The 13,822-nt window shown below is 38.6% G+C and overlaps 1 protein-coding gene across 6 annotated transcripts in view; it reads right to left on the bottom strand.

The window, feature by feature from the left end:
* Positions 1-13,822, bottom strand: part of GOLGA4 (golgin A4) — a 103,792-nt gene that overhangs the window by 81,212 nt on the left and 8,758 nt on the right. For 4 of the 6 annotated variants that reach the window (XM_074988165.1, XM_074988161.1, XM_074988160.1 and 1 more), the window contains exons 2-3: positions 12,166-12,267; positions 2,219-2,314 (exon numbers count right to left, since the gene is read on the bottom strand). In XM_074988165.1, the coding sequence (XP_074844266.1) occupies positions 2,219-2,314; positions 12,166-12,267 (198 nt within the window). Of the gene's footprint in view, positions 1-2,218; positions 2,315-4,789; positions 4,805-12,165; positions 12,268-13,822 lie in introns of those variants that run through there. The other 2 variants (XM_074988166.1, XM_074988164.1) reach the window with 2 other exon arrangements.

Raw genomic sequence — 13,822 nt, forward strand, 5'->3', positions numbered from 1 at the left:
GGTCTTCCAGAAGGAAGTCCTTCTTCTGGAGGCCCCTTCTTCCCAAAATTTTTCAGGAAGAGGGGGCCTCCAGAAGAAGGACTTCCTTCTCAAAGACCCACTGGGGGCCGTGCTTCTAAACAGAGTTTTGGAGTCCAGAAGAACAGTCTTCCGGACTCCAAATCACATGATCTTATGCTAACGAGGCATGGGGAATTTGCATCCCTGCATCATTAGCATATTTCGAGCCGTATATTAGCATGTCACTTTCGAAGAAAGTGGCCTGTGTAGAAATGGCCTCTATGTTTCTATCCTTTTATGTTTACAAAGATAATGTGCTGAATGTGAATTGATGCATCACATCCTGCCTGAGTTCACAGACTGAAAATATAGCTGAGAGTGGTGTGAACTAATCCATAAGTCTCAGTGGAGTGGTAATGTGAAAGTTTAGGTAGTCCAAGCATCTAAGTTGTTAATTATTTTGTTACAATTTATCAGAAAAATCCAACTATTTTAAGATTGTGCATAAATTTTGAAATTGAGGGAGTAGGCTAAAAGTGGTTAGTGTATTTTTCCCCCAACAATTTGACTTATATTCACAAACATTCTACCTAAGAGTAACATTTCCCCTTGAACAGGCTTCTCAGACTCAAGAGAACAAGAAGAATCAAAGAGTGTCTCTCTAATTCAGAGTTGCCAGACCTTCACAGTTATGCTCCTGTCTTCCATATTACACAGCCTTAAAAATTGCAACGAATGAGTGTTCTTTCATTTTTAATTTATCCTAGGAAGTTAACCCTAATTTAGCATTTAGTGTCCTGCAGTCACATAAATAAATGTTTCTCATTTAAAGCTGTTTATTTTGTCCCTAACTTTCCCTATATCAAGGAGAGTTAAGAAAAGATGTTTTCCAGTGCACAAGAGTCTATGTCTGGAAGCACAGATTAATACAAAATCTAATTATAGCCACAGGGAGAGTTTAGGTATGTAGAAAATATCTAAACTGGAACATGGCCCAGAGCTGAGTATGGCCTGGAGAATGAGTCACTGATCAAGTTCCAGGGGATCTCTAACGTTAAGCTGGTTAGCACCTCTGGTTTATATTACAGCCAAAACAGGGCACTCCTCCAGCATCTGTCTTCTTTGCAGCATAGTAAAGAGCTAACTCAGTACTAACACTGCAGTAACTCTCAATCAACATAAACACGTAAATATCCGTGAATCATCCAAGGACCACCTCCAGTCCAGTCCTGCTTAATTTGCAAGATAGGACCCTAAGCACAAAGTGGTATGGCAGCAGGTCACCTCTATTTCTCCCTAGCACTTTCTATTACTTCACATATTTCTTTCCCCCTCTTCATGGGGAACAAAGAGCAGCAACATCACTGGGTCCCAAGGAAAGTGTAAATACTGAAGCAGGGGGAGTTGTGAGCCCCTTGACAATATTGTATTTGCTAGTCACTATGAACCCAGAAATGGCATAGCAGTGGCACACAGAAGGCACCCATTCTTCTAATTTGGAGGGAACAGAAAAGAAAGGGAATGTATGAAAGGAGACCTTGGTTTAGGCTGGAACTATCATTCCTTGGTGTTTGTTCTTCCTCCTCTACTCTTCTTGGTTTCGCTCCTCCCCCAGCTTCAACACTGCTTCTCACAATGCACAAAAAAAGGAAGTTTACTTGTCTGAATGATAATACACTAGTGCACAAACAGTCATGTCACCATCCAGGCATAACTGAATTTCAGTCAGTATGTAAGAAAGCAGTTTTCTGCTACCATTATAAATAACAATATATGCTGTAAAGTGCAAACAGCATAACTGTCGAAGTTTTTTTTTTTAAAGGAAAAGCACCACTATTAGTATTTATTGTACTTATTTTCCTTCAGATATGCAAAGGCAGACATTAAAAGCTAGCAGAATTACTTAGAGCACCGTTCATGGATTGTAGGCAAGAAAACCATATATTTACACGGCAACTGTTCGTTGAAAGTTTGGAAATAATTCAATTTTCCGTGTAAATGAACGATGTTAATTTTCTGTGTTAAAGTTCACACCATACAGCACATCAGCCATGAGCTAACCGATATTACCCACCGAATTTTAGTGCAGGGTTAGCAAGAGGGTAATCAAGATGCCTTTGTGAGACTATAAGCCATAAGCAGCATTAGTTTTGCATTCTAGAATTACAGTAGTCTCTTCCCCCTGCTAAAGACATCTGAAAAGGGCAGGAGGACTCACCACACTGTCACTCTGTGGTTTAGGTCGTTTGGGATCCAAAGCAAAGATAGTATACTCAGAGAGAAAAGCAGGCTCTGCTATCATCCCGGCTAGCAGCTGTGACATTCAATGCAAAAAGCAGGGAGATGAAAAACACAAGTAATGTGAAAGAAAAAAAAATAACACAAAGAATGTCGTGAAACTTTAATCTCACCATCTCAATTTCTACACAGTGATAAAAAAGTCTGCACAAAGAAACAACATGATACATGTAACCCACCAAGGAATAAGAACAGAAATATATGAGATTATACATTGTCATAATAGCCAAGATCCATTATACTGATTACTTAGTGCACGTTTTTGCTACTACTGTTTGTCCTCTAATTTAGCGTTGCATAAGTAGGTACTGTTTTGCACTGATGCTATAGTTTCATTTATAAACCAGTTTTTTGTCTGTGAAGAGAGGAATAGCTCAGTGGTTTGAGCATTAGCATACTAAACCTAGGGTTGTGGGCTCAATCCTTAAGGCAGCCATTTAGGGGTCTAGGGTAAACAGACTTAGAAGAAGAAAAAAAAAGGGGGGGTCAAGGTGGTGCTTGGTCCTGCTGTGAGGGTAGGAGTTTGGATTCAATGACCTCTCAAGGTCCCTTCCAGCTCTGTGAGATATATGTTAATTTGCTTATGGGATAATATAAATATATTGAAAAGTAACATCAGTATTTTTCTAATACAATTACTATGAATTATGTACTTTTGAATATTTATCTTCTCATTAAGATTAATTAATTATACCCTTAAAACCCAGAATATTACCAATATGTAGGATTTGCTCAGAACAGTACTTCAGCTATCTATTCCACACATAACGACTGGAATCATCAGGAGTTACAGATACAATAAATTGCGAACTAAAGTAGTAGTGTTTATATTTAAAATATTTGTGGCAGCTTGGAGATGAGTTTGTAAACTCACAAAGTAAAAGCGTCCCTGAAGAGAGACTGTGGACTAAGAATTCAAGTAATTATTCTATGTCTTCAAGTGTGTTTTATCATTTAACATTATTTTAATGGTATGGCATGTTTTGATATATCACAATTTATTAATATAAATGTATTAAAATATTTAAAAATATTTCAAGGTTTCACTGACACTCAAAAATGGATGGCCCAGCTATCGTATTGCCTAAAATGTTGATCAATTCAGAAAATTTAGACTTGAGTAATTTGCTGAGTGAATCACTTAAAGGGCTTTTTATTTTTGCCTGATTCAGAAGGATACCATTTCTTGATTTCAAATTCCTAAGTATTATCCATAGGGAAACGTACCACTGCAAAATGATTAGGTTCCTTATCTTTTTTAAATGGAGACATAAAGCTTCCTATTAATATGTTTATAACTGAGATTAGGGTACAATCTGATTTATGGGAAGATTTAGATCAACATAATTATTTACAATTAGTGTTTGTACAGCACTTACTAAGCACATCATATATTTTCTCTACTGTCTTAAGTACACATAGCTGTCCCTGGATATTACAATATGAGTAAGGGCTAGGATAGGGGTCAGCAACCTGTGGCTCTGAAGCCAAATCTGACTCTTTAAGGAGTCATGTGCAACTCCAGACACTGCCACTGCCGACTCCTCTTGTGGCTCCCTGCCTTGCTGCACTGAAATAATGGAACTAAATTTAATTGGTTCAGCAGACAGCAGGGCAGTGGGAGGGATCCGGCTGTTAAACCAATTAAGTGTAAATAGTGGGGATCCTAGCTAAACAATTTCTGCGGAATCCAAACTTCAAAACACATATATTCAGTGCCTCTTCTGTTTAGAAAAAATAAATAAATAAATAAAAGGAGCCGGTACTCAGCTAGCTCCTTGCCCATCTACCCCAGACAATCCCGCAGCTGGGGCTGCCAAGGTCCCAGTACTCACTAAGTAAGTACTGGCACAAAAAGAGCACTGTGTATATTTATACATTGCTAACCCTTGTAGTTCATTAATTATGGCAATGTTGTTCAAGGTAGCAGACATAAAACTCCAGACTCTCTGTCACTGGATAATAGCTTACTCAAACAAAAGAATAAAACTGACGTGACCAGCAAGTGCTACAAATGCTATTCAAAATGCTGAGAGGAATTGTGAAATTAAACAGTCATTCACTTTCTCTCTGATGCTGCCTAAGAGCACTACCACCACCAAAAGCAGGGTCAGAAGAAAAAGCGATAAAAACCTATGAAAAATGAGGAAGGCGTTTGCTCTCATCAATCTCCCACAGTGGAGACAGCACAGGAGTTTGCATTAAAGTACACTAATTCCAGCTATATAATTAAAGTAGCTGGAGTTACGTACCTTAATTTGACCTTGCCCCTTAGCGTAGACCTGGCCAAAGATTCTTTATCTTGATACCATTGTTAATGCTGCTATGTCAGTTAATTGGTGCCTGCTTTCTCTGAATTGCTTGTAATAGAGATTGTCACGCATAGTTACTGGTAGCTCACAATTGTTTTCCCTGTCTCATGGGCAAATAAAGTATCTTGTATTTGCTTGAAATCTACATCTTAGAAATGTTGGCAGTCATGCATACTTACACAGGCATGCTTAGATTGCTCATCACAGCAGGAGCAACAAACCAGAAAAATTCTTTTCTTGGCACCAATGTTTACTCTTTCTAGAATAGAATTCAAAATAAATACACACTCTCCTATTTTATTGCAAAAGAAACCCTTGACTTAAAGATCTTGACTTGTTTGACAACTTGCTTTTTATATTTCTAACATGTTCTGGAGCTGTTTTGGGCTATGGCTGCATCTACACTACAAGATAAAATAGAGTTTAAAGGAGTTAGCTCAACATTAAAATGTCACTGTCTTCACTGTAAATGTCATTAGCTTGATTTAATCTGCCCTGATATCAATAACAAAATGTTGATATTAATGGACGGGTACAGCATCAATCAAGTTTAAAATCTCAAATAAAGGCTAGTGTGCAAGTGCCATGTATTTAATTCAAATGTATTAGCTTCCACAAGTGTCCTGTAGGTATCCCACAAAGCTACTCACTGCACCTGGCTCCCGGCTCCCTGCTACTAGCAGGAGCTGGGAAACTGACCAGAGCTGCTGAGCTGTCAGTTTCTCAGGTCCCTAAGCTGCAGGGACCTTGGAAAGTGACAGTGCTGCTGCACCTGGCTCCTAGCTCCTCATTACTAGTAGGAGCCAGGAATCTGCTATTAGTAGGGTTGAGGGAACTGTGGGATAGTTCCCATAATACACTGCTGCAAAAGTTGATGTTTGGTGATTTCAGTGTGGAAGCAGTATGTCAAATCCGTTGGGAGCCTGTGGGAAGTGAAGATACTCCAAATCAATTTTAAAAAATGCATGATAAAATTGATTTTTTAAATAAATTCTAATTTATCTTGTAGTGTAGGTGTAAACTCTGTTAGCTGCAGGGCACTTACATTTTGCTCATTGAGCCTTATCTCCAAAACACGTGAGTGGAAGCAGTCCTTACTCAGTATGTCATTTATTCTCTCTTCTGTGGCTTCCTTTTAAAATGTTTTTTTCTGTAATGTTATTGCTTCCTTTGAAGGTTTGCTAGACCTATCACAATCCTAGAAGTAGGCCATTGAAAAAAAAAAACAAAAAAAACAAGCAACTTAATGTGTTATTGTTTAGAGTTGTATTGTTCACATTTAACTGCTAATATTTCAAAACATTTTTGATGTTCATTTTTAGAAGTTAATTTGTCACTCTTACAGCCTACTCTTTAGGATAGTCATTTTAATTTTTAAATGCGTATTTAGAGATTTTTCTTCAGAAAATCATTTTGTAATGTAATTTTGTTTTGTTTCGAAATTTTTAGTCCTTACACATAATACAAAACTGGACATTTTTCCTTTGGGCTGTCTTTCATACAAGATTTTACCTGATTTATGTAGGAAGCAAACATAAGTAACTGTCATTAACATTGGTTTTCAGTAGTAATCATGATCACACTAGAAATCACAATCACAACAGGAACACCTAATTGTTTTCTTAAAAATCAACACAGAAGAAATGTTTTATAGTATTTTAAATACTAAACTGCAGTGAATTTCCAGTGTACGCCTTAACAATGTTAGAAATTAATATGGAGAAAAGAGTTGTATTCATTTTTATAGTACATGACATACAAAAACGTGAGTCAAGAACATGAGAATTAAGAACGTTACAGTTATTAAGTTAAGCACCAGGAAGTTGGAAAATGCTGGAATTAAGACTGTCCAAGCAAACTTAATTTGGCTCCCATGTATATGGGTGTTTTATGATAGTTTATCTGCATATCTACACATCTGTGATAGAGCCAGAAACAGAACCTAGTTATCCTGGGTCCTATTCCACTACCTTAAAAACAAGTGAGCATTGTTTTAATCCTGGATGAGTTCCCTCTAGTGGTCACTAATTAGGTCACTTCTCCCCTCCCCTCCAAGAAAGCAGCCTATGAGAGCCAGTTTCTCTCTCCCTTCTCCCAGCGTCAGGTGGCCTTTCTGTCAGGTGGTTCATTGCTTGTATACCATCCTAATTGGGGAATTAATTCTTCTAGGCTGCAGCCAGATCATTCTCCAAGCTTATTATCATTCTTCCATTTAAATGGAGAATTATGTGAATTCTAGTCTCCGGTGGCAGTAAAAAGACAACAGTGAAGGTACAGACTAGTGCAGTTTTACAATGGTACTCACAAACAAGATGAAGTGTTATAGTTTAAACAGCTACATATAGGTGACTAATCTACGTCACCTGTTCCTTTTATTTTACCTCTTTTTTCCAATAGCCATCCTATGTATTGAATGGCAGGGATCTTGCAGAAAAAATAGTGCATCATAATTATGTAATTAAAGCTCAGTGGCTGGAACCAACAGCCCAGTCAAGGCAGAAAGCTGGGAGCAGGGTGGCTGAAAGCCCCTATGCACCCATGGCTAAGGTGTGGTGGAGGGCCAGCTTCACATTCCCAGAAGGGGTGGGGCCTCAGGCAGCAGGGGAGGGGTGGGCGGCAGCCAACTCAGCTGCTGCACAGACTGCCCTCCCTGCCCAGCCCTCAGAGCCACACTGGACACGTGGCACTGTGGTAGTAATTTAAAGGGACCCGGGTTCCTACCATTGCAGCAGCAGTGGCTACCAGGAGGTACAGGACCCTTTGAATTGCTGGGCCCTGAGGCAATTGTCTCCTTTGTCCCCCTCTGTCAGTGGGCATGGCTGGGAGAAGGGGCCAGCAGCCAGAAGCAGGGGATGGGAGCCTACAGACCTACAGCTGAGGGGCCAGCACTGACCTCCCCTGGTCCAGCAAACTCCGTCATTCAGAACCAGCCAGGGAAGTCCATCCTACATACGTATTTTGAGTTACTCGAGTTAATGATAACACTCAATTGACAGGTCTTTTCTGGAGAGAAGCACCCAATTTGGTCCAACTAAAATGTTGCCTGAAAACCATGCCAAGGAGGTCACACATTTTCAATATGAATTGTGCAATTTGGTCCAACTCTTAAGTCATGTGATTAAGAATAAAGCTGTTTTACTTGAACAGTATCCTACGAAAATCTCCTCCAACTAGACAAACTGTAACTAATATATAAGCTTGTATTGTTGCTAATCATAATGCTTAATACACATGAAGAATATTTTGAGAGTGGAATTTTAATGTACTGATTGAGATAACTTCTGTAATGTTCATTATTACACATATTATTACATGAAAATAGGTTTAAGAAGAAAAGATCTAAATAAATCTGGGAGATTTACTATGTATTTGCAACTGTACTACTTCCTACCTTTCTAACTACAGTACTCACTTCACAACAGAATTGCTATAAGAATTTCTAGGCTAAGTTACAATTTTACACCTCAGCGCTCTTCCAGTCCTCCTTTATGGTTCTAGTGTCTGATCTATTTCTGCATCTCTGCCTCATTACCCACCCACCCAACCACCCACTAATTTGCTTGATAACTTGGTTCCCTATCTCTTCCCATTCTTAAGCACCATATTTAGAGCATGGGTAATGTTCTTCCAACACAACTTGGCACATTCTGTAGGGCTCCTTTGATTTTCCTAGTTGAATGTGCAGTGTGTGTGTGTTATTGTGCAGACTGGAGAAAAATAAAGATCAAAGGGAACATGGATTAAATGAAGCACAGCTACATGGACTCAACAGCAATTAAAAGCACTAAGAACAATTTCAATGCCTCAAATAGCATTGAAATGAACCAGGAAACACACTGCAGGCCATACAGAACATATATATTTTTTGAAAAATAACTTTCATTTTGACTCTTTTTAAGAAAAGGGGTACAGACACAAGATTTGTACATATAGTAAACTCTTTCATATTCAGCAGCCCTGGGAATGGGAGGTTGTTGGATATTCAAATATTCTGGATAATAGAGAAGTATACCTAGCAATGCATAACACTAAAGAAAGTCAGGAATAGATATTAAGAAACACACAAAAATGCATGCAGAGTACTTTATTTACCAGCAATAGTAAATACTGTACACTGTAAACTTACACTGTATCTGATATATTCATTTGTATTTACTTTCACCATGCTCTACTTATGGAAAATGTAACTAGCTTACTGTATATCTGAACACCAGATCTAAGTTTTAGTTCAGGCCCTTCTTTATTTTGTAAATCATCACGGCATTGTACACAACATTGTACAATGTGAAGAATGCGTCAGCTAAATGAGTCCCAGCTCTAAAGAACTACTGTTTAAAACAAAGATACAGATATGTAATACACAGCATAAAAACATGTATCAGAGAGGCAGCCGTGTTAGTCTGTAGTGTTGAGAACAACAAAAAGTCTTGTGGCACCTTATAGACTAACAGATATTTTGGAGCGTAAGCTTTCGTGGGCAAAGACCCGCTTCATCAGATACATCATGGTCTTTACCCACGAAAGCTTACGCTCCAAAATATCTGTTAGTCTATAAGGTGCCACAAGACTTTTTGTTGAGCAAAAAACAAGATAAACTCAAAAGCTGCATCTACATGAGCAAGTTCCTTTGAAAGATTTTTCAAAAGAAGGGGACTCTTTTGAAACAGCCCATGGAGCATCTACACAGAAAAAGCATTCTTTCTAAAGTAAATTGAAAGAATGAGATGCTCCTTTTGAAATCTCTGTTCCTTTCCCATTTCAGGAAGACCGCCCCCTTTCAAAAGATTCTTTCAAAAGAACACAAGTGCAGACACTCCGCAGGGCCCTTATTTCGATAGAACAGTCTTCATTTTCAATCCCTGGCCCATTCTTTTGAAAGAGCAGGGGCTGTGTGGATGTTCTCTTTCGAATGAGCAGATCACTCTTTAGATCCACTTTTGTGTGTGTGGATGCATTCTTTCAGAACAGATCTTCCAGAAGAGCTTCTTTTGAAAGATCTCTGTAGTGCAGATGTAGCTAAAGTGGGCCACTGGATTTTATAAGTTAGGCTGATTAAAGGAAAAAAATCAATGTTAAGATTTTTTTTTTAAAGGAAGGTCAGAAGCTGGTGAATATTACCTGAAGGCTGTTCCAAGCGCTAAGAGAAACATTACAGACAGCATGTAGTCAGAGGTGGGCAAAAAAGACAAGTTAGCATTGAAGTATGTGTATACTGCAATTAAATACCCCTGGCTGACCCATACCGGGTGACTTGGGTTTGCAGGACTCAGGGGAGCAGTAAAATTGCAGTGTAGACTTTAGGGCTTGGACTGGATCCCACACTCTGGGTCTCTTCTCCCTATGAGGGCCAGATCTCGGGCTCCATCCTCAGTCCAAAACATGTACACCAGGGATCAGTAACTCCTGGCATGAGCGCCAATAGTGGCATGTGAGCCCATTTTCATTTGCGCGCAAGGCAGGAGCTCAGCCCCGCCCCTCCTCCCCCATGCAGCCAGGAGCTTGCTCAAAGCCATGACACCTGTGGATTAACAAACAACCAGCTAATGGTACCAACCACCACTTAAACGGTAAAGTTGTGCATCTTTATTTATTAGTGAAGCTGTTTTAAGTAGGACTATTAGTAACTTTAAAAAGTTACCAACACTTGGACCATATAGAGGTCAAAGGTTAAATTTCAGAACTCTGCCTCAGAAAGGTTGCTGACCCCTGATCTACACCATAATCTTACAACCCTATGATCCCAAGTCTTCTGACATGGGCCAGCTGTGGTTGTTTAAATGCAGCACAAACGTGTCTGGGTGAGACTAATGTTTAGTGAAAAGGGTCATGAAACAGAAGGGTACAGAGGGAGGCTGAGAAATAGTTGTACACAGCCTAGTGAGCAATGAAGAGCATGAATTTGAGTCAGGAAGAGAGTTCGGGACAGTAAAAGGATTAACTCTGAATAATCTTCAAATGTTGTTGATTTTAACTTAATTTCTAACTTCAGTAAAGTGACAAATGTTATTTCTTAGAAAAGTTATTCAGCTGTCACCCATATTCTTCCCTCCACTGCAGTGAGGCATTAGGAGAAAGAGGAACAAGAATTACACCAGTGCTGCAGAATGAGACAAATGACTTCAGAGAAGTAACTTCAAGGCCTGGAAGAATTACAGGGCAAAGTTCTACTTGAAAGCCTTAAATTCAGAATTCACAATACATCCTAGGGATTATTCTTATTTTTGGTTGCCCAATACCCCCCACTTTGGTTTCCCCATCATTAATAATTTTCTGATAGTTCTACTGAAGAGTGATTACTTATTTATAAAGCTGTGACCGAACTAAACAAGAAAATCAGAGAGAGACATTACAAGAACCCTGTAGTTGTCAAAGATTGGAAAATTAGTAAGTTGGTCACAGATAAATAACATCACCACATCTAAAGCCTTATGTTTTCACTGTTTCACACACATATATTGTTAGGCTCCTGTTAAAAATACTGGAAAACCTGTGCCAGTCATTCAAAGCTGTTGAAGTAATGAAATTCATTTTAAAAAAGTCAGCCAATAGATTCTCTATTTTTGCACTTGTCACTGATGAAATGGATTCCAGCTGCCAACAATTTCTCTGTCACACAGAAGTGAGGAAATATGCTACTTCAATTAAGAGCAGAAGTTCAGTTTTTTCCTGAATAATTACACATCTTCTCTTAATATCTTAAATAATTTGGCTAAGATGGCACTGATATTTTGTAGCATATGTGAAATGAAGTTTTCTGTGGGGACAGCAGGGGATTGTTCTCTCTATACTCAATAAGGTAAACAAGTTAATCACAAGCTTTGCAATTAGTCTTTTGAAACATGAGGGAAACTTGCAGCACCATCCTCTTATTTCAGTCTTCCTTGTGAAAACCAAGGAGCGATGAAGAACCATTAGAAACTTTTAACTTGCTATCTATTAGTAAGAACTTTAGATAATCAAGAAAACAGTCTAAAAAAAAAATCTAAAGAAGTGATGGCAACAACTCTCCAACGCAAGAGCCTACTGACTCAGCAGCGCTACCTCAGCCATTTTCCTCCCTGCATCACTCACATTTGGTGGCTGTGATAAAAGTGAAGTATTGCAATTGCCCATTTATTAAAATTGACAAGTTACTGCCCCAGTTGAAGCTCATCATCAAGATAGGATCAATTCAGTGTCATGGATGAATATATATAAAATGTATACATCTCCTTTACAATTAGAGCTCACTTTTGGAATTTCAGTCACTTCAGTTATAGTTACTGTTATAAAATCTCACCTGCTTATTATGGTAAGAAGTCTTCTGAGAAGGTCACAAAACATTTCTCAACAGAGACGTGTTACCAATTTGAGAAGTTTAGGAAGTCCTGCTATGCCAATAGTAAAAATGCAGAATTTAATTTGTATATGCAGATGAGGTGCTGAGAACACTAGTAAAGAGTTTTGAGATGGCAAGTACTGGGTAAAATGATGAACACGATTATACACTTTGATATTTTGTACTCCTCTACAGAAGAAAAGTTTACCAAAAGGAAAACCAGAGCTCTGAACTGACCTCTCTGTCTGGTGTTATAGTGCTTTCATCTGGTTGCTCTGTCAGTGAAGATGTTCTGCTCCTGTTGCCTGTTGGTAGTGGTGGTGAAGACCTGGAGTGGGACTACGTGAAAAAAAATGTAAAAATCAGCAAGTAGCTCGAACTAATTTCACACATAATTCACCAACATTGTGATATTTCAAATGATAACTAGTAACAGCTTCAGAGGAAATGAACTGAAAAGGGCAATTAGCAAGTCATCCACTCCTAGTAATCCACACCCAGCTTCTAGAAAGAGAATGCTTAGAACACCAAGAACATAGGTCTGCATCCTCAATCATCCTGGTTAACAGCCATTGATGGACCTATCCACCATGAATAGTTTTGACCTTTACTTCATCCCTGGCAACAAGTTATACAGGTGGACTGTGTATTGTGTGAAGCAGCACTTCCTTCATTTGTTTCAAACATGACACCTATTAATTTCTTTGAATCAGCCAGTATTTTATGTAATGGGAAGGGATAAATAACATTTTAATATTCGACTTCTAATCACCTTTTGTACTTTAATAGACATCTTATGCTCTCTCCTCCTTAATACTGTTTTCCAAACTGCACAGTCCTGGTCTCTCCAATTTTTCCTCATATGGAAGCTTTAATCCACACATTTACTTGCTTTGTTGCCCTTCTCCATTCCTTTTTCAATTCCAATATATCTTTTTTGAGGGGGGATGAAAAGAATTGCACACTGTGTTCAAGATTTGGGTGTGCCATGATTTACATAGTGGCATTATATTTTCTGTCCAACCATCCCTTTCTAATGATTTCTAACATTGTTAGCATTTTTCATAGTTGATGCACACTGAGCAGAAGTTTTCAGAGAACTCTCTACAATGAGTCAGATCTCTTTTTCAGTGGTAACCATCTAATTTACACCCAATAATTTTGTATGTATTGTTAGGATTATTTTTCCACTTTGCATTCATCACCATTGAATTTCTTCTTCCCTTTAGTTGCCCAATCACTAGAGTCCTATATGGATAAATAATTTGTATCCACATACGTATATGCAAAAATGAACCATGGACATCTGCAACCACATTCGCAGATTTGCAGGGCTCTACACATCACCTAGTTTTGTGAGATCCCTATCTAACTTTTTGCAGTCCGCTTTGGACTTTCATGTCTTGAGTAATTTTGTATCATCTGTGACTTTATCACTTCTTTTTCCAAATCTGTCCCAGAACAGATCCTTAGGGGAGACCACTGTTTATCTTCCTCTAGTCTGACAAGTGAATATTTATTCCTCTACTTTGCTTGCTATCTTCTAACTGGTTACTGACCCATTAGAGAACCTTCCCTTTTATCCCATGATTGCATACTTTGCTTAACTGCCTTGCGTGAGGGACCTTGCCAAAGGCTTTCTGAAAGTCCAAGTATGTTATATCCATTTGATAAAACTTGTCCACATTTTCACCCCCGAAAAGAATTCTAGTAGATTGGTGAGGCAATTTCCCTTTACAAAAAGCCACATTGATTCTTTCCCAACAAATCATAGTCATGTATGAGTCTGAGAATTCTGTTCTTCAATACAGTTTCAACCAATTTGCCTGTACTAAAGTTAGACTGACGGCCTGGAAAAGCCAGGATTGCTTCTGAAACCTCATTTAAAAACTGG

The sequence above is a fragment of the Carettochelys insculpta genome, chromosome 2 (genome assembly GCF_033958435.1).
Source record: "Carettochelys insculpta isolate YL-2023 chromosome 2, ASM3395843v1, whole genome shotgun sequence".
NCBI lineage: Eukaryota > Metazoa > Chordata > Testudines > Carettochelyidae > Carettochelys > Carettochelys insculpta.